A 22,722-nucleotide genomic window follows, 5' to 3' on the forward strand; every position below is an offset into this window, starting at 1 on the left:
CCATAACACAGCTGGAAGGTGAATCTATAATCTTTAATGCTATTTCGTCCTCTAAAGTAAAATCGTAGATAGTTAAAGCGTTTAGCATTTGTTTTCTTTGTCAAATTTTGAGCTCTAGTAGTATTTGACTCCCGTGTTTATAGCCTTTGATAACAAGGAGAAAAGGAAGAAGAGCAGCAGCTGATCGTGGAAAACATGCCAGTCTGAGGAACGCAATGGCTGCAGCTGTGCCTGAAGAACAACTTGACCCCAGAATACAGGTGAGGGCATCCTGCTGGTTAGAGATGAGTGACCACTCAACTGATTGTTTATTGTTTATTGTTTTGTTTTCTAGGCTCTATTCCACCAGTAAATGGTGCTCTACAGGGCCTCATACAAAATTATATATACATAGTTGTCCTAAATACATACAAATGAAAATAAAAATATATATACTAATAAATAGAACTTAACCTAACCTAACCTAAGGTCTTAAAAACTACATTGCACCTTATAATAATAATCACAGAGAAATCCTCTTCTTAACAAAAAGATAACAAGTCCATCCATCACTGCATGAGACATGTAAATAAATGTATAGACATAGACATAATATGAAAAACATAATATAAAAAATATACAAATCAGATCCATTTATCCAAATAAGAAATGAAGATATAAGTGGCTAAAGAAATGAAATTGAACATATGAAAAGTAAACACAATAACCATATAAATCATCATCGCCCATTACAATGCATAACGTTCAGTGATGCACATCTCCTCCACGTCATAACATTCTCTGAATATAAATGTTTTTAGCCTTTTCTTAAAAACTATAACATTCTCACTGCACTTTATATCATTAGGTAGTGCATTGTATAACCTTGGAGCACTGTACTGAAATGTTCTTGCACCAATCCCAGAATTACATCTTGGTTCAAACAGTCTGTTTACATCATGTGCATGTCTCACAACTACATTGGCATTATTCTCAAAAATTTTCCAGTAGGTCACTCAAATACTGTGGTTTACCAGTTTTAACAGCTTGATAAGTCAGGACACAAATTTTGAATACAATTCTAGCCTTGATAGGCAACCAGTGTAGTTCAATAAGTGTTGGTGTGATTCTCTCATACAGTGGTACTCTCTTAATTAATCTAGCTGCTTTATTCATGATCACTTGTAACTTTTTCAATTGGTAATTTGGTAAATTTAAGTATAATGAATTACAGTAGTCAATTCTACTAATGACATAGTTATGAATTAACATTTTGACAGAATTATCATCAAGGTATTTTCTTATAAATGCAATGTTATGGAGATGGTACCTAGCAATTCTTGTTACATCATTAATATGATCATTAAAATTTAAGTATTTATCCATAACCACAACCAAATTTTTCACTTTATCAGAAATCACTACATTTCTCCCATTAAAATTAAAATCTTGTATGTCATTCATCCTCCTGATATCACACTTTTTACCAACTATCAAACATTCCGTTTTGTCATCATTAAATTTCAGCTGTTTTCTATCCATCCATTTCTTAACATCAAACATAATCCTAGAAAGTTTACTCTCAGTATCCTGCACATTATTAATAGACATATAAAATTGGGTATCATCTGCATAAAGAGTAAAGTCTACATCATGATTCCAAAGTAAATATGATAATTCAATTGTATAGATACAGAAAAGCACTGGACCAAGCACACTACCTTGAGGCACTCCTCTCCATAATGGCCTTGTCTCAGATAAAACATTACCAACCTGTACACAATACTTCCTATCCTCTAAATAGCTTCTCAAGTATTGCAGAGCATCATCAGTCACTCCAACAGCATGTAAATCCTCAAGTAACAACTCATGCACAACAGTATCGAGTGCAGCACTCAGATCCAACAAGACTAGGACACCACAGTGACCTTCATCCATACATACCAACAAAGAATTTACAACATGACACAGTGCGGTCTCAGTTGAGTATAACTGTTTGTATGCAGACTGATTATCTGGCAAAACATTAACATTTGTCAAGTATTCCATTAATTGATCTAATATTACATTTTCAAGGATTTTTGATAAAAATGATAAGTTAGAAACAGGTCTGTAGGAACTAAGCTCTTGGTGGTTTACATTCCCCTTTAAAGTTGGCTTAACAATGGCTACCTTTTCACTTGATGGGAAAACACATTCTGTAATACTCAGATTAACAATTTTTAATATAACATTTGCTATAATTGAAAAATCTCTATCCTGCATCAGGTCAGAGATTGGCATAGGGTCACTGTTACAGTAAGTCTTCTTAACTCTGCTGAAGATCATGTTAAGTTCATTAGAGGTAATGGGCATAAAACCTGAAAAACCACAAAACGGAATGTCAGGCAAGTACTCAGAGTAAAGTTGCAGGGATGTACCATGAAAACCGTCAACTATTGCTTGGATCTTATTGTGAAAGAAAGTCAAAACTCATTTGCCAATGTAATGTCTGAGTAACCATCAGGAAGGGTTTTCCGCTTCATGTTACCAGTCAGGTCATCAAACAGATAGTAGAGTCTCTTTACATTGGAACCCACCTCTAAAATTTTCTGCCTAAAATACATACATTTGCATTTCCTTATAATCTTGTTAACTTTATTTCTTGCTTCAATATACTCATTCGCGTCAACTCATTACGAGAACGACGCCACTTTCTCTCTTTCTTTCTCCTATCATTTATAGCCATTTTAATATCAGAATTAAACCATTGTGTGCCTTCTTTCACAACTATTTCCTTCTCTATTACTGGACACATGTCATCATAATATGCCTTGATAATACTGTTATAAAGTTCAACAAAACAACATAAACAATCACCCTTAACCTTAAAATACACAGCATGAGTGCAGGCATTAGTACTTTCCAGAGAAATCCTCTCAGTAGTATCACTTAATAACTTTTTAACATCAATATTTGACTTATTTCTAAATACAATGGTTTCCTTGGCCTTCTTTGGCTTTTTAATATCGATTTGGTAAGAAATCAGTTTATGCGATGGCGAAACAGAAAAATCAGGCTCCACATTGAGGTTAAGAATTTTACCCACCACTGATGTACAAAAACCAAGTCAAGCATATGACCAGAGCGAGACGTGCCATGCGTGACATGATTCACAAAATTCCTTGGCATGATGATCCTCAGAGTCATCCACCCACAAGTTGAAGTCTCCAGCAAAATAAATCCTATTATGACTATAATTCAAACCATCTAAATATATTCTAAATTCCTCAATAAACCTGTTCTTATTGGTTTCAGGGGGTCTATAAACTACAACAAATACAAGCATTTGGTTATGGTCTGACATCAGATTCACTTCCATATGTTCAAAAGTATCAAACCTACAACTATCAACCATTTTAATATGAGTGAATTTCTTTGATGCAAACATCCCTACCCCTCCTCCTCTCTTATGAACTCTTGGTATGTGTTTAAAGGTATGAGTCAATGGAATCATCTCATGTATCTTAGCAGTGTCATATGTGTCCAGCCAAGTCTCAGCTATCCCCAAGACATCAAAGTCCTGCTCATTTAATAATTCTCTTAATTCTATTGTCTTATTCCCTACTGACTGGATGTTAACAAAAGCACAACTAATGACATCAGTAGCCATGATCAGTCATTGCTTTGATTTTCTCAATTGCTAATCTCATTGATTCACATTCCCTATAGTTGACAGAGTGATTAGTTTCTTGCCTTGATTGTCTCACACAGTTGACACATTTATAATTATTACTTCCAACTATACAGTCTTTGGTCATATGATCACCACTGCATTTACCACATAGAGCATGGTCACCATTTTGTTTGAATTTACAGTACTTCTCTGTATGTCCATGTCTTTGACAATGAAAGCACGTTAGTATATGATACTGATCTCTGACGTTATATCTCGCCCATTTCAGACAAACCACATCTCCATTCCGATGTATAGCTTCCCTTACTTCAGGTGAACATTTCAATATATAGTGTGTGGTACCACCAGAAGCAGGCTTACAAAGTATCATTTCAATCATATCACCTACACCATTTATATTTTGTAGAAAAGTATTCTTGCCAATCAAGTAGTCAATCACCTCCTCCTTATTCTCATATTTGGATACATTACAGATCATAATTTTAGGTGAGAGTTTCCTAGTCAATTTCATGTCAGTATCCTTCATTTTAGCAGTGATTTTCTCAGCTGCTACTCTTCTCTCCGTTTCACTTGCAAAGTTCATCACTATGTTACCTTTGTCCGTGAATTTAGTATCCACAACAGGCACATCCTTCAAAGCACTTGCCAACTCTTCTTTCCTATTAAATACACTTGAGTCCTTCTCCGTAGATTTCACAATGAGTAGATTTTTGCCTTTTTTCACTGCACCCGCATAATTGTTACCACCAGATTGACCAGGATTACTACTGATCTGACCATTCTGATTAATGTTCAAATTAAATACATTAGCAATTATCTCATCCTTAAGTTCATCCATTCTCCGCTCTAGAGCCTTACCATTCACAACCAGCTGACTCAGAGATTCCTTAACATCACAGCTGCTTGCTGAGTCATATGCTTTCGTTTTTCCATCAAAGATCTGTTTTCCTCCTTAAGCACACCAACATCCTTATGAAGCTTTTCACACTCCTTCAACTTACCAAACTCTCTATAGCAATGAATGGCATCTCTCTTGCACTCATTGCACATCCAATTAATTTTCTCCACATCACCATCCCTTACATTTTGCAAGTACACACACTTCTTATGAAACCACTTTTCACACAAGTCACAACCCACATATTTATCAGAAAAACTCCCTTACCACAAGCTGGACAGTGTCCCGCCCCCGCCATGGCGTGAGGCTGATCAAACCCAGTCACAATAACCACCACCTCCAAAGTTCACCCTCTACTGCATTTAAATTGCAATGAATGTGGGAGAATCCTGTGTTATTTTGAGGGCCGTAGCACTTAATTGGCAAGACATAGGCACGAAAATTTACAGCAGCTCTGAAGGTGTTTGTTTACACATCTCGAGCGTATTGTATAAACTACAGCTTTGAAGGTATTACGAAACTAACTTGGTTTTACCATGAATTACTTATTGCATGGTCTGTATTAATGCCATTGTTTAGATGGAGTTTAAGATTTATTGGTCATGAAATCTCCGATGTGGCTTATGTTTTCTGGTGAGAAATGTAGTGAAATGTATGATGATAGTTGTCATTTCCGGCGCAAATGAATAATTTTTGAACTCCAACTTTAAATTTACTGGAGGATATAAATAAACAATCCTCACCTTCGTCCATTTTCAATCTCACTTTGTTTCTTACTCTTTTTTCCATGTCATTGACATTTTAACCCTGCCACCTATATGGGACAGCAATAAAACATAGCTCTTACCTTTAGTTAACACTAGGCAAAAGATATTATTGGTGTCTTGGAATAATATCAGAACGGAGTGCTCACTTCACCTTGTTGGCTACCCTTTAGCACTTTGTACTACATTGTTGGAGGTACTGGTTTGTACTACATTGTTGGAGGTACTGGAGAAATGTAAGGGCAGCACAGTCCAAAAGGTACGCCAGTCAACTAGTTACTAGCATGGCAACAGAAACAGTTACAAGGCATAAAAAGACTGAGTTGTGTACTTTTATGAAACATGGAGAAAAATTCAAAGAGTATTAATGTTAGTGAAGTTAGCTATGAACAATACAACAAAGAAACATTGAAAAGACTTTTATGAAAGTGTAAGTTGTAAGAGAAGTAAAGAAATAGGATAACTAGTCAGGGAATTTGTAAAGAAGTGGACCTAGAATATGATGCAAAGCTGATTTGTATGAGCTGATAGATTTTTGTGCCATAACTTCGTTTGGTAGGGAGTTCCATATACTGGCACACCGTAGTGAGAAGAATCTCTTCCTGGCCTCTATTGAACTGTGGGTGATCTGAATTTTGAGTCTGTGTCCTCTTGTACCTTGAGAAGGTGCCATGGTAAATATTTCCTCAGGCGAGATACCACACTCTTTGTGGAAAATTTTCCAGTATTTGAGGAGGTCAGCACGCAGCAGTCGCCCCTGGACTGAATATAGGTCTAATATTCTGAGTCGCTCACCTCAGACAGGCCCTCAATGTGGCGAGTCCAGGTTCTTTGTACTGATTCCAGCAGATGCAGGTCTCCCGAGAAGCTTGTGTTCCACACACAGGAGGCATATTGTAGAATTGGTCGTAGTCTATGTGAGTTTTGTAGAGAATGATCAAGAAGTCTTGGGATCTGCAGAGGTACTTTTGAGAAAATTTGCCGACATTCCAGAGGCTTTGTTGGCAGTAGACCGAATGTGGTGATGGAATCTGAGACTGGAGTCTACTAGGACACCAAGGTCCTTGTGTTGGTCTACCATGGTGATGGGGAGTCCTTGGAGCGAATACTCTGACAACGCACCAATGCATTGCCAAGGCACTGTACCACGTTGTAGCCTTAACACTACACACTTGTCCTTATTGAGGTCAAGACCCTAAGATGAAACAACATCACAAATCTTATTTATGTCATGCTGACAGGACGAAGTTCCAAGGGCCAGTGATAGGGGGGTAGATGGGCTGTACTTCAAGTAAATCTTTAAGTCATCGGCAAAGATTTTACAGTTGTTCTGTATCGTGGATGGCAGGTGGTTAACATACAGTAGGAAAAGTAATGGTCCCAGTACCGAGCCCTGAGGTACACCACTCTTTACATCCCTGTAGCTGCTTTGAACACCTGCAACAGATACACTCATGGATCTACCAAGTAGGAAAGAGCAAATCCAGCTTAACAGGTTGCTGGTGATACCAATGCTACGGAGTTTTTGGAGTAGCACTGAGTGGTTAACCATGTCAAAGCCTTTAGAGAAGTCAAATAGAATAACATCAACTGCTGACATCCGCCTTATATGATTTTGATATGTGGTACATTACATGCTTTTCTTGCAATTAAGTGCACATTACTTTGCTGTCTTGTGCGTGACAATGGGACCAAGGAAAGAGCTGACAAAAGAGGAGATTTCAGCTATAACTTCCTTGAACATTGGGGGAAAAGGAAGTAAAGAAATTGCTTCTATCACTGGTGTGGCACTGTGCAGTGTTGGACAAAAAAAATGCAGGGACACTGGAGGCATCATACTGTCACCTTCTCAGAAGAAAAGAACTTGGAGGCCTCATGTCACTTCTTCAAGGACTCTGAAGATCCTGAAACATCAAGTGGATAATGACCCCTGCATCAGTGCCAAATTATTAATAGAAAAGAACCTAAGTATTCTTCAGGACATCTCAGTGCATGCCATTCAGAAGCACCTTCTAGACAATCTGAAATTCAAGTATTAGTTACCACGAGGAAAGCTTATTTTAACAACTTCACATAAGAAGAAAAGACAATTATTTTGCCACAAATACTCAGCCTGGGATCTGGAGAAGTGGAAAACTGTCTTATGGTCAGATGAAGCAACATTCACGGTGACTCCCTTTCCTTTTACGTCAGTTCAGATAGAGTAGTCTGCAAACAGCCAAGTAAGGGCCAGTAAGCCTACTGCTGTTTGTTCTTCCTTTTGTATCCCTTTGTATTCCTCTTCTTAAACCATCTTACCTAACGCTAGCCATTCACTTAAAAATTATCTCTTCATCTTCCTGCTTCTTGTTCTTCTTCTTCAAAGGTTAAGTATGAGTGAAGAGTGTGAGCACGAGCGTAGAGTACAAGCAGAGAGCATGAGCACGAGCGGAGAGAGGGAGCATGAGCAGAGAGAGCCTTGAGCATGAGTGGAAAGAGCCTTGAGCACAAGCAGAGATAGTCTCAAGCACGAGCAGAGAGAGTGAACATGAATGGAGAGCACGACTGCAAGCAGAGAGAGTGACTGCAAGCAGAAAGCGTGTCCGTGAGTGGAGAGTCTGAGTACGAATGGACAGAGTGCAAGCGGAAACATGAGCAGAGAATAAGAAAAAAGAGTGCGAGTAAAAGAGCAGACTGCATGAACAGAGAATGAGGAAAAGAATATGAGTGTAAGAGCAGACTATGATTTTGAAGTGACTGCTCTCTGTTCTTCCACTTTTTTTTTTTTTTTTTTTCTCGTTCACACTTTTCTGCTCATGATTTGGAAGTCAGCTGAGAGTGGAGGAGCAGAGTAGCAGATATACAAGTGCTTTTACCCACCTCTGGAAACTAACCTATGGTTTTAATATGAATGACTTGTTGCATTCATATTATTATTTGCCTTAGTGTTATTATTTTCTATATTTTGATTTTTTTTTCATTGAATGGATGAATGAGGAGTTTATGAGTTGCCTGACTTAGTTCCTAATTTATTACTAATTATTCTTGGTGCTCAAATGTTTTTAATCATTGTCTTATTAGTAGTAGGTTTATTTTATCACTGGATTCATGACAATTTTAACTGCTTTAGCTGTTTTCACCTGTTCTAGCTGTGATAAGAAGCACTTAATTTCATAATTTCATTTTCTATTTTTCTTCCTATACGTGATAAATTCTTTTGAATTAAACTTCCTCTTTATCTTGCAGGTTGAGCTTGAGAAATTGAACACTGCCACAGATGACATCAATAAACTGGAATCAATGCTTGAGGTGAGATATATCAATTGTTTTATTCTAGCCTAATAAATTACACACTCATTTCACAAGACAGTTGATGTGTATGTGTATGTATAAGTATTGTTTTCTTATGAAGTCATCCTTTACTTCTGGCTTGACATTCCAGTTTTGTAAATTATTATATGCAGTTATACCTTGGTATTACAGGCCTCCTTTTAATGGATTATGGAAGCAGCAGGAAAAATCTATAGCATTCAACTCAATTTGGAAATCCCATACTCAGGAGTAGTCTGAGCCACATGTAGCATCAAGGTTAAGATCAAGAACAAGCAGTATGGGTAAATGTTGCTTTGAGAATTTACCACTGGCAGGCAATCCCTTTGTTTAAATCAGTGTAATAATGCATGTAGCTTATAATCCCATAGTTTTTGCCATATATATATATATATATATATATATATATATATATATATATATATATATATATATATATATATATATATATATATATATACTGTCATTCTGCCTGGAGAAGTGAGAGAAAAGGAAAATGATGAATTTAAAAGTAACATAGAAACTTGAGTTGATCAAAAAGTTAGAATGTGGAGTGTCTGTGGAGCAGGTGTGAGAAATATAGTTAGAAAAAAGCTGTTTCAGACATTTGTAACACAAAATATGAACTTACTGAATGTGCTGCAGGTATTTCATGCTGTCAGATTGAACAGTATGCTTAATTAAAAGTAAAGTACTCTGTCTTTATTGATGTATGAGTACTCCCTGACATACAGTTATGTTATGTTCCTGAAAATGAAATTGTATATTGAATGATTATTTAGTGATCTTGAAATTGAATACAAAAAAATATAAATGCATTTCAGGATCTTTATACTATATTTTTTCCCCTGAAAATGTATATAAACCATAAAGTATCATATTTAAGTACAGGTATTGCATATAGTAATAAAACATGTTACATGAATTAAATAAACACAAGAATAAAGCAATACCATAAATAAAAGCTATTTTTTTAATTACTGTCAGATGTCTAGTGCCTCCTCCATATATGTGTCATATTGTTGTTATTATTATGATTTACTATTATTACTTTATTAATTTTTTATTATTATCATAATTATTATTATTAATATTTATTATTTACATATGTAATGCTTCATATCTTTGTATCCATGCATGATCACTGGTGGCCCTGCCTCAGTCACAGGCTGCCCACCTTACTAGACAGTCACAGTGTCACTAGGGTATCTGTCACGTCATGAGGCTATGATCATTCACTCACTGCAAATAGTGCCTTTGTAGCAGTTTGACCCACCACAGAGATGGTAGCTTGTCTGTACAAGCGGTCACAAGCTAATTTGGGTGAGCAGATAGTGCACAGCACTTTTGAGGCAGAGGTGTAAAGCTCTACAAGATGAGTAACAATTACTTCACGGTATCATTATCTCATTTCTACACACTAATAACGACTAAGAAAGTGTCCAATTCAGTCATAAAATGGCAGATTGCCATGACACTGCTGATGGCTCTTTCCAAACCCTCATCGCAAAAAAAAGTAGGGCAATTGACCAAAATGAATTAACATTTTTTTTATGTTTTGTTTTCCTTTACACGGTTGGAAACATGTCTGCCGACCTCTTCCATAAAACAAGCCGTATGTGTTTTGTGACCCTGTCCTCATCTGCAATCCCGCTCTAAAGATATAAGGGGAAGAGTGACGAGGGAGGATGGAAAGGAGAGGGAGATGCAGACAGTGGAGATTAGCACTTCTCTCTCTCTCTCTCTCTCTCTCTCTCTCTCTCTCTCTCTCTCTCTCTCTCTCTCTCTCTCTCTCTCTCTCTCTGTTTCACTGTTTGATCTGCTGCAGTCTCTGACGAGACAGCCAGACGTTATCCGATCTTCGGATAGGCCTGAGACGAGGCACACACCACACACCGGGACAACAAAGTCACAACTCCTCGATTTACATCCTGTACCTACTCACTGCTAGGTGAACAGGGGCTACACATGAAAGGAGACACACCCAAATATCTCCACCCGGCCGGGGAATTGAACCCCGGTCCTCTGGCTTGTGAAGCCAGCGCTCTAACCACTGAGCTACCGTGTGTGTGTGTGTGTATATGTATGTATGTATGTGTGTTTGTGTTTACCTAGTTGTAACACACAGGGAAAGAGCTATGCTCGTGCTGTCCTGTCTCCATATCTATGCAGATCAAGCATTTATTTGAATTTGTTGATTGTACTTGCTTCAACGACTTTTTATCTAAACCATTCCACACAAACCGTTCCACACCTCTACACATCTTTGTGGAAAGCTGAACTTCTTGATCTCTCTCCTGTAGTTGTCCTTTTTTTTTATTTCTTTCCATGCCCTCTTGTGTCACTGTTGTCCCAGATTAGTAAGTCTTCTCTATCTATTTTTTTTTCCAGTCAATTCATTGTTCTGCACACTGCTAATTGATCTCTTTTCCTTCTCTATTCTAAAGTTGTAAAACCTAGTATTCATAGCCTTTTTTCACATGATCATTCACTTAAACTTGGAGGAAGCTTTGTTGCTACCCTCTGTATTCTCTCTATTTTTTTTTTTTATGTGTTTCTTTTGTTCGGAGACCATACTGTAGCTGCATATTCTAATCTTGGGTGTATTAAAGTCATTAAGTTTTTTTTTTTCATATCTTCGTCTATGTAATTGAATACCTCCTTTATATTTCTCTAAAGTTTATAGGCATTTCCTGTAATTCTATGTATGTGCTTTTCTGGTGCCAAGTTAACCATGATGGTTACTCCTAGGTCTTTTTCTTCAGACTTCTCCTCATGTCTTCAGTTCCCATTGAGTAAACTCCCTTCAGTCTTCATTTGCTCATTCCAAATTCTAATATGCTGCACTTTTTTTTTTTATTTAATTCCATTTCCCACGTGAGTGACCATTCCACTATTTTATCTGAGTCTTGTTGTACCGTCTCACAATCTTCTTTTCTATTTACTGTCCTCATTAATTTAGCATCCTTTACAAACAGACTGATGTAACTATCTATATTTTCTGATATATCTATCATTCACATATACCATAAACATTATTGGTGCTAATACCGACCCCCACATAACTCTACTTAAGACTCTTTTCCAGGCTGATTTTTTTATCTCATTGTTATTCTCATTTCTCAGTCTTGTAGAAAGTCAGCCATCCATTTCATAAGTCCTCCCTTTAGTCCTCTATTTTGTTCAAGTTTCCTCAGTAACCTTTTGTGCAGGATCTTGTCAAATGCCTTCTTTAGATCTAGATATATACAGTCCACCCAGCCATCCCTTTCTTGCACTATGTCAACCACTCTTGAGTAGAAGCTTATTAAATTTGTGACACATGGTCTTTCTTCTTCTGAATCCATACTGTCTATCTGTCAACATAGCTTTCTCCTCCAGATATTCCATCCATTTCTTCTTTATTATCCTTTCACATATTTTTGTTATTACACTGGTCAGCAACACTGGTCTGAATTAATGGATCCAACTTATTTCCCCCTTTGAATATGGGCACAATATCTGCTCTTTTCCAGTCTTGGTCTTTACCCTCTGTTAAGGAACTCATAATAATGTGTATTTTGCTAACTGGTGACTACTTTCCTTTATCATACAGTTTGACACTTTATCAGAACCTGAGGCTTTCCTTACATCTTCATCTTCCATTATGTTCCTTATTTCTTCTACTGACACTTGTATTTCATGAACACCATCAATTAATTCCACTAGGGTTTGACAGTGGAAGTCGCTCTCTCTGGGGAAGACTAACTGGAAGCAATTGTTCATCACTCCTGTCATAGCTTCTTTATTCTTTCCTATTTGTACATCTGTTTCTCTGTAATGTCCACCTGATTAGTGTCAGGCGACACACAGACAAACAGATGACAGACTGCCTGACTGATGATTGGATGAAAGGACACAACAACAGTCAATGAGAATAAGACAAAAAAAGATCTACAAACTCACACAAAACAAAATCAAACACACACAGAAACACACACACACACACACACACACACACACACACACACACACACACACACACACACACACACACACACACACACACACACACACACACACACACACACAAACAATAGAAAGGTTAAAAGGAGAAAATGGAATGGTGGAAGACCCAAAAAGTATGGCAGAACTGTTAAATAGTAAATTTCATGAGGTCTTTACTAAGGAATCCAAATTTGAAAGACCACAGGGTAATAGAGAGACTGTCTATATGAAAGAGATTAAAGTAACCAAGCTTGAAATAAAAAGTTGATGACGAAATTGGATGAGGAAAAGGCAATGGGACAGGATGAAGTCTCAGGCAGAATACTGAAAGAATGTAGGGAAGAACTAGCAAGTCCAATATACAACATCATAAAATGCTCAATAGAAAATGGAACAGTGCCAGTGGAGTGGAAAAGAGCTGAGGTGGTTCCCATATATAAGAGCGGAAGGAAGGAAGAACCTTTAAATTACAGGCCGGTATCACTAACTAGTGTAATATGCAAGATGTGTGAAAAAGTAATAAAGAAGCAATGGATCAAGTTTCTTGAAGACAACAAAATATTATCAAATAGCCAATTTGGTTTTAGAAAAGGTCGGTCATGTGTGACAAATTTATTGAGTTTCTACTCTAGAATAGTTGATAAAGTACAAGAGAGAGAGGGATGGGTTGACTGTATTTATTTAGATCTAAAAAAGGCTTTTGATAAAGTGCCACATGAAAGATTACTATGGAAGTTAGAGGAGAAGGGTGGCTTAAAAGGAAGCACATTGAGATGGATGAAGAATTACTTAAGGGGGAGAGAAATAAGGACGATAGTTAAAGATATGAAGTCCAAGTGGAGAACAGTAGACAGCGGAGTGCCACAGGGGTCAGTATTGGCACCAATACTTTTTCTCGTATATATAAATGACATGCCAGAGGGAGTGAACAGCTACATAAATCTGTTTGCGGACGATGCGAAACTGTGCAGAGTCATTAAACAAAAAGAGGATTGTGAAATACTACAGGAAGACTTAAACAAGATCTGGAAATGGAGCAAAAAATGGGAGATGGAATTCAATGTGGACAAAAGCCATGTCATGGAAATGGGAAAAAGTGAAAGACGACCAGTGGGAATCTATAAGATGGGAGATGGAGTAGAACTAGAAAAAGTAAAAAAGGAAAAGGACTTGGGAGTGACAATGGAAGAAAATAATCAACCGGTTAGCCATATTGATAGAATTTTCAGAGAGACGTATAATTTGCTAAGGAATATTGGAGTAGCATTTCACTATATGGACAAGGAAATGATGAAGAAATTGATAAGTACTAAAATAAGACCTAGATTGGAATATGCAGGAGTTGTGTGGACTCCCCATAAAAAGAAACACATAAGAAAATTAGAGAGACTACAAAAATGGCTACAAGAATGGTTCCAGAATTTAAAGGGATGGCATATGAGGAGAGACTAAAGGCAATGGATCTACCAACCTTGGAGCAGAGAAGAGAGAGAGGGGATCTGATACAAGTTTATAAATTGATTAACGGAATGGATGAAGTGGATAATGAGAAACTGATCCTGAGAGAAGAATATGACTTTAGAAGCACAAGATCGCATAGTAAGAAACTAAGGAAGGGACGATGTCTGAGAGATGTTAAAAAATTTAGTTTCCTGCAAAGATGTGTTGAGACTTGGAACAGTTTGAGTGAGGAAGTGGTATCAGCAAAGAGTGTACATAGTTTTAAAGAAAAATTGGATAAGTGTAGATATGGAGACGGGACCACACGAGCATAAAGCCCAGGCCCTGTAAAACTACAACTAGATAGATAGATAATTAATTGACCACAGTTCATGATCTTACAAGATTCTTATGGCAACATACTATTCTACAACATACTGTACAACTAAAATGCAATATTTTTTTTGGAATTAGATTTTTTTGTAATGTGAATAGAAAATGAGATACAGGAAAGTGAAGCAAAACTAAAAAAAAAAAAAAAAAAATTGGCAGGCAGTTCAACTCGAACTTTAGTCCCTGGGTTGGTCAGAGTCCAATTTATTGGAAAACATGAGTTATTGGGATCTGAGATATCAAGGTTCAACAGTACTTGCACATCCAGTCAAATGCAGCCATATATGTTTCCCTCATTTTACGATTGGATAATGTTTCTGAAGACTAGGTTGAACGACAAATGATCGAATAGCAAATTTAAGGTTCAATATGATTTGATTTTATGGGGAGAGTAACCTAGGCCTAACTAGTATTGAGAGATAGAGAACACTTCTCTGCACCACCAAAGGAGGTAGTGTTATAGGTTCATTATTTTTTTTATACTGCATTTCCCTTATAGGCCTATATCCACTGGCAAAAGGAGAAAAATGAGTTTCAGTTAAGTTAGCAGGTGCCACTCGGCAGCGAGTCTGGTCATCAATCCTGAGCCTTAAGAACCTCTTCATTTCCTCCATTATTGGTTCTCTCTTCCTTGTTAGCATCTTTGCCATTAATGTAGAAGCTGTCTCACTTGCTTTCTTCACACTTGCTACTTGTTTGATAATCTTGATCTTGATGCTACAAGTGGCCCGAGTTCGTTTTTCCAGCTTTCAAACAAAAAGTTACTAAAAACAGCAATGCATAATTATCTGTGGCTAAAGAAAGGAAAAATAAAACATTTAAATGAAAGAAACAATTTTAGCATATGAAGGAAGAAACAACGATTCTGTCTAGCGCCATTGCAAAAGTTATGCAGGAATCTTGAACCTTTAATTAGCAGCTCCTGTAGAGGAGAAACAAAAGACATGCAGAAAAAAAGAGCAATATCCTGTTCACTAATTATCCCTACATCTAGCAGGAATGAGTTTTGATGGGTGGGAGCTTCAGTGTAGGTGGCAATGACCTTGTGGTGCATAACTTTTTTTGCATTCTGGTGATTGGTTAAGAATCAGATACATGAGCCCGGACAATGGAAAAAGAGCGAGTGGATATAATTCATAACAATCGGAAAATATAAATATTGAATAATGAGGCATCGAATAACGGAAGGAAACTTGTACTTACTGCATAGTAAGTGAGTCCACACTGCAGTAATCATAATAACAGAGCATAGTATATTGTTTAGGAGGTGAGAGGTTGTAAAGACAATATATCATAAGAATAAAATATTGTGCAGCAGTGAATTACACAGTGGCAAGTACCTGTAATAGTTGATGTTTGCAATTCTTAAAGTAGTCCAACTTTACCATCGGTACTCACAGACAATTTGGCTTCATTAGACCAATGTTCCTCATTTTAGTCCAAATTCCAAAGTATGAGTGTATGTATATTTCATATTTGTATAGAACATTTAATCTTGTATTTCTTATGATTACTTCAGTTTAGGTAGAATCCTCAGATATGTAGTGTTGTCCTTGGAGAATATTACAGATATGTGGCTGTGTACATCCTCAATATAATGACATGCACAGACTGTATCCATACAGCCCATCACACATGACCAGGTGCCTTGCAAGACCATCCACTAACTGACCATTACCTATCCTACTGTTGTCTTGATGTCCCTCGCACCACTTTTTTTTCTCTCTTTAATCATCCTACTTCTGCATCTTTGGCCCTAACTTCACCTTCACCAGTTCCTGATAATTTTCTTACTCTAGTTCATTCTTTCTTCTTATATATCCTTTGATAATCACTTTCTACATTTTGATTTCATACTGTAAACTAGTTAGTATTACATTATATTTGCTAATCCCAGTCTTCTTCTTGTAGGAGACAAACAATGCATTCAACTCAACTTTTACTGAGTCCACTGCCCGTCTCAAGAGCATGGGAAAGAAGCTGGGCAGCTGCATTGAGAAGGCTCGCCCGTTTTATGAAGCCCAGGAGCTGGCCCGAACTTCGCAGCTAGAGTGTCAGCGTGCAGCAGTGCAATATCAAAGAGCCAATGGTATGGTTTCTTTCTTACTGTTGACCCTAGCTAACTTGGACTAATAGGGGGAAAGGTTGGTCCAACAAATGCAAATGTCTGACTTATATGAATTTCCTCCACCACCACCAAAAAAGAAAATAAATGAATAAAAAAAAAGGAAAGAAAAATAACAGGCAGGCAGCTCAACTCGGACTTTAGGAGGGTAATGCAGGATTCATTTACATAATTTTTGGGGATTGAAAGTTTTGGGATTATTGTCTCTCTGAAGCCTTCAGACCTTAGATTACCAAGATGGTGTAGCTTATTTTTTTTATCATTAAATACCCTTTTCACCAGAAAGTCATTTTTAAAGGTCTTGTGCAGTTGTGTCATAGCATGATTTGTGCCCCAAGAAATTATATATCACCCATTGCTTGTGTATATGCAAAATAATTTTATATGAATATTTTTCTCTTTTGATAAATTTTAACCTTTGGCATCCTTACCAGAGTGGGGAGGTGGTGGTGTGTCTCTCACTCGGTGACTCAGTAAGTGGCTAGGCATCAAGAAGGGAGGTGCGTCATTTAGCGCTCTACTTTTTCAGAAATAATGTCTTTTCAGGTATAAATTGATGAGAATTAGAATCAGAAACTTCAAGAAGAGAAGACAACAAGAAACAAACAAACAAACTTATCGTTGTCAGACAGCTGTTGTCACACTTGTTATCCCCCACCCCTCTGGTCTCACCTCACCCAATGCCTCACTGCCATACTTCTCCATCCTGTCTATATCACAAGACTGCTATGATCTTTTTAAACATTGTTTTTTTTTTGCTCACTATCTTCATTATGACAACTGTACATCACATAACTCTCACAATAACACCATTACAAAAAAGTTATTTTGAGACCAAAGTATAAAGCTGGACCAGACGAACAATAATTACTTTACAGTATCATTATATCACTTCAACACACTAATAATGACTCAGATTGTGTCCAGTTTAGTTGTAAAAGTAGATTGCTGTGACGCTGCTGATGGCTTCTTCCAAACCCTCACGTATGAGTGAATAATATTTTCTAAAGAAGTGGAGATCTGAGACATTATCATCCTATCATGCTCCAGGAAGTCACCATTGTATACAAAATCATGTTGTGAAGATTTCATGTCAATCAGATAAATATAAATAGTAAAACAAGGATGAAATTATGAAAAATCCTTAAGAGCTAATATCTCAATTTTTTTTTTTTTTTTTTTTTTTTTTTACACAATTTTGTATTTATTTATTTTTTTTCATGTAATAGGTATAAGCTCTGATCAACTTTTGTTTGGTATCATTTTAAACTACAACTAAAATACATTCTTTGGTGAAATTAGATTTTTGTTAATGTAAATAGGAAACAAGATACGGGAAAGTGAAAAAAATCTTGAAAAAAATAAACCCGGGTGGGCAGTTCAACTCGGACTTTAGTCCCAGGTTTGGTCAGAGTCTGACTTATTGTGAAATTGGAGTTATTGGGGTCTGAGTTATCAAGGTTCAATATTATTTATGAACATTGAAACATTTGTAACATTTATTAATGATCAACTGAGTGCATGTTGCATGCTATATGTATATATGAATTGACCTAGAGAGAAACAGCAAACAAGAATTTAAAGAAAATAAGATATTTGGAGGCCATGAAGAATATATGTAGAGTGTTCCTTATCATAGTTCCTTTTTATGTCCTTTATATTTTCCTTTATTTCATAAATATATCTCAAGTTTTCCTAGAAACTTCATTCCAATTCCAAGTGTTCATCTTGTTTCATGGATTGGTGATGAAGATTCCTGTGATATATTGCAGCTCTTCATCAAGCAGCCAAGGAGACCATAGCCTTGGCCGAAGAAAGATTTGTGAATAGTCGTCATGAGAACTGGCAGTTTGACTCAGCTTGGCAGGAAATGCTGAACCACGCCACCATGAAAGTATGTTGTCACTGTAAATAATTGCTGTGTTCTTATCAGTTTTAAGCTGATTATAGTGATGGGGTAATCAAGGGTGATTAAAAGTCATACAAGCCAAGACTATAATGAAAGCCCAAGTGATATTTTGTCAGCTTCTGCTTATTCATTATTATTGTTTTATGATTCTTATTATTATTAGTAGTAGTTGTAGTAGTTTGTATGGGAAATTGAGATGTTGTTTTATGGATACAGGTATTTCCCATTGTACGATATTTGTCTTCTACTAACCTACCATATATGATGGCTCGTAAGACACATCTTTTCTCTGAAAAAAAAAAAACTCAGGAAATGAGCCTGCATCATGTGAAGCCAAGGTTCAGCTTTGATGCAGTGGTTGGTGGTAAGTCTATGGCAAAAGAGGCTCTAAAATCAAACCCCAGACATCTTCGCACATGTAAACATAGTGATGATTGGTACAACACCACAAAACAATTCTTCCTTTCAAGGTAACAATATATTATAAGTCATACTTACCAGTAATACACAATGAATGACACCAGTCAGGAAGCATTTGCTTAAGTGATCATACACTACGCATTTCATGTACCAAAACAAAACACATGATCCGTGGTCTTGATCCTGACACAGGTAAGCTTCACTGCAATCTTTACACTGTGATGCCGTTACTTTTTGAGGTAAGACACACTTCCATACAATACAATTAAAATTGCTCCTATCTTTTAACAGTTTTACCTCACTTACATGCAAAAAAATGATGAGAAAAAAAGAAAAGATTATAATTATTAGCCCTCTAGTTTCTCACAGTCATTGCCAACACCATAATATGTCAGGTACATGTTTACATCTCACAACAGGATTGGTATGTAGGCTACTATCAAATATTAGAAGTTTTTAAATGCAAAATATTGGGATCTAATAATGCATGTGAGAGTCTTCAAATGTCAGGTGAAATCCTTCACTTCATATTCAGAGCTTAAATCCGCTCATTTTCCTTTTTTATCATTTCAATGTCTGCCAAAACTGGATGTGTCTTATGCAGTTCAGAAACATATTATGATGCATGACAATATTTGAATCGTTATTTTTATCTCATTGGTTTAGATAAGAGAGGAATCAGCTGAGGAGGATGTGTTGATGCTTGTTTCTGACCGTGAAGAAGTTGAATGTTCATATTACAATTTGCTTACTTCCCTGATTTATTTTTGAGGCCCCACCCGTCAGAGGTATATTAGCAATTAATAACTATACTTGAGGCCCCACTCGCAAGAAGGGGATAACCCTCAAAGTTGCCGGTTTTGAGTTACAGGTGGGAACTCGTTGATAAGGGGTGTAAAATTCTTGTGGAAGTGTCGGCATCACAATATCCGACCTTCCTGATGGCGAAATTTTTGGCTTAAAGTCGGGAAACTTGGTGAAAAAAAAATTAGCCAGACTAAGTATCCGAAATCCCTGCAAGATAGGGACAAGCCTCACACGTGGGTGAAGGTGCCAAATCAATCAGTATGGAGGATTTTGCCATGCCCCACAGCCAGCCAATCACGCGCGCCGCTAGTCTGCCCACTGCCATCTACGCCACCTTCACACAAACAGACCAGCTGATGACATCCTGAACTACTAGCAGCAGTGGGAGAACCAAAAATAAAGTGTCACAGAAATTCCATCACTGTGACCACCCACCTTGTGTGTGGGTGGAGGGATGGAAATAAATCCCTAATCAACCCTCTTTATTCGCTTGTATGGGCATTTATTTGGTTGGTAAATCCGCAAAGGGGCATTATCTGGAACAAAAAAGAGTTCCTAATGATGAACTTAACTGTCTCAAGCCAGTATAAAGAATGAGAATCATCCATAGAATGCTTACAATCAGTAATACAATAAAAAGGAATAATATTTTATAGGTATTCGGGATAGGGGGTAAACAAAATGTACGTGCACGGGCAAAAAAAAAATCATTATGTAATAAAATCATACACCGAGAAAACGCTAGACTAGACCTTTCATTTCATATATAATAGTTATACATTGTGGCCGTTTTTATTACCGTGAAAATTGAAAAACTTGGAGCGCGATTTTCTCGAAAGTAAGGTCGTGAGGGTGCTATCCATCTCTCCAGCAGGCAGAGCAGCGGGTTCAGCAGCTGCAGCGTGGCCTCAAGTCCTCCATCAACAAGTCCTTGGTATATTTTGAAGAGAAGAGTCGGGTTGAGGCACAGCTAGAGAGCCAGAAGGAACGAGCACAGCAGCTTATACACAAATTTTCATCTCCTTTAGACTTAGAAATTACATAAAGCACCAAAAACAAAAACTTCAAACTCTACACATGTCTATTATTATTCACACAAAAGCGAGATTCGTTTTGTATCTTCTATGAAGTTTCTTGTTGCATATTCTTAACATTAGATATTCTTTTTTCTATAATTGCATAAGTTAGTGTTGTCATATACAAAATATTTCAGATTAAAGCATGTCCACATATCTTCTTAGTTCATATATATATATATATATATATGTTTTTTTTTTTTTTTTCACTAAAATATATTATATCCATCTTTTTCCTCACTTCTCTCAATCTTTTCCCTTCTAACCTCAACACAAAATGTAATGAGTTCAGTAAGAGGCATCTCCCTTTCCTTCAGATATCAGAACAGATCCATGAGCAGCGGCGGTGTCAGATGCCAAGGGAGCCAGGGGTAGGAGCTGAGCTGAACTCTCCACCTGCTGGAGAAGATCACCAGTACAACAGTAACAAGATTTTTACACAGCAGGGAGATTTAACTCAGGAGGAAAAGGTACTAGCAATCAAAGGGCTTATTTATGCATGATAAGAATCAAATGCCAAAAACAGTATGTAGAAAGAATTAATTCACACTGTACAGTATACTAAAAAAGTTTTGTTTGGTACATTTTGTGCATAATTTCCTTTTCAGTACTGGGAATCTTTAAGAGAGAAGCTGGAAAAGTTGGAAGTAGAGAAAAGTGATGACAAGTATCAGACAATAGCTACAGAACAGGAAGGGCGTGAGAGGAGTATTACAGGGAGTAGTGAGACTCCAAGCTGCAATGGGGAGAGATTTGTGAGTGGGCAGAGCAGCAGCCAGGAGTCCAAGAGTGATGGGGAGAGCTCCTCAGATGGCATGGTAGACTCACTGGATGATGCTGAACCCAAGACAAATCTGCTATCCACTTGTACAACTCTCTTAGATGAAGAGAACTCACAGGATAAACTTAGCAAGGGACGAAGAACTCCTATAGGTACCTGTGAGGAAGTTATTGGGAATGAATTAAAAAGAATCAGTGCAGTTGAAGATCATCATTCCTTTCCAGTAAGTATTATTAATGAAATGTCTGTACAGATTATAGTAAATAATACAACACAACCAGAAAGTGATACAACACAAGTAAGTGACACCAATGAATTAAATATGTCACAAAAATGTGCTGAAATGGTCACAAATGAAATGAGAATTACTGAATTGGATGTAGGAGTGAATGAAGCAAATCTTTGTGATGGGGATGCCAAGGAGGAAGGTGATGGCTCCTCATTCCCTTCACCAACTGCATGTCAGCCTAGTAGAGGTCTGAGTGTTATTGTTGAGGAATTAGAGCACTGTGCCATGCCTGAATGATTGCTGATATGATAAACTAATAAAACCATTTATCAAACTATATCACAAGTGGAAGTTATAGATGTCAAAGGTAATGAAAGTATATATATATATATATATATATATATATATATATATATATATATATATATATATATATATATATATATATATATACAGTCAACTTTCAGTTAATGCAAGTTTGAATAATGCAATATCAATTTAACATGACTTGATATACAATGAGATACAATTAAATAACGCAACTTGATATTTAAGAAGATACAAGTAGATAATGCAATTTATTCTATTTAACATGGGTTAACTTGATTCACTGATGTCATATGGCACATCCATGCTCCTTCTGGTGGGAACCACATTGGGTTAGGATCCAAGAAACTTAATAATGAGCAGAACAACTTCCAACCACAAAATGGTATCCAAGAACGCATAGGGAGACATTGTTGCCATGATAACGAGGTTGCTAGCAGAGTACCAGTATACATTTATGTTCATAAAACAACATTTCTATTAGCTTTTTGCAAGCCTTACCACCAAGAAAAGATTGTTTTGTGATGCATTAAGTAAAATCTTGCATGGAGCACCAAAAACAAAGCTGGAGATGAGGCATTTGTCTGCCACTGATCGGCAGC

The 22,722-nt window shown here is 36.9% G+C and overlaps 1 protein-coding gene across 1 annotated transcript; it reads left to right on the top strand.

Moving 5' to 3' along the window:
- The first annotated feature begins 45 nt into the window (after window positions 1-45).
- LOC123505995 (SH3 domain-binding protein 5-like) lies at window positions 46-22,186 on the top strand. The gene is made up of 9 exons (XM_045257803.1): window positions 46-260; window positions 8,543-8,605; window positions 16,358-16,535; window positions 18,344-18,483; window positions 19,005-19,092; window positions 19,320-19,324; window positions 20,582-20,706; window positions 21,076-21,253; window positions 21,392-22,186. The coding sequence occupies exons 1-9, from the start codon at window positions 216-218 to the stop codon at window positions 22,088-22,090; spliced, it is 1,521 nt and encodes a 506-aa protein (XP_045113738.1). The 5' UTR covers window positions 46-215; the 3' UTR covers window positions 22,091-22,186.
- Window positions 22,187-22,722: the final 536 nt, after the last annotated feature.

Source organism: Portunus trituberculatus, chromosome 19 (assembly GCF_017591435.1).
Source record: "Portunus trituberculatus isolate SZX2019 chromosome 19, ASM1759143v1, whole genome shotgun sequence".
In the NCBI taxonomy this organism is placed as follows: Eukaryota; Metazoa; Arthropoda; class Malacostraca; order Decapoda; family Portunidae; genus Portunus; species Portunus trituberculatus.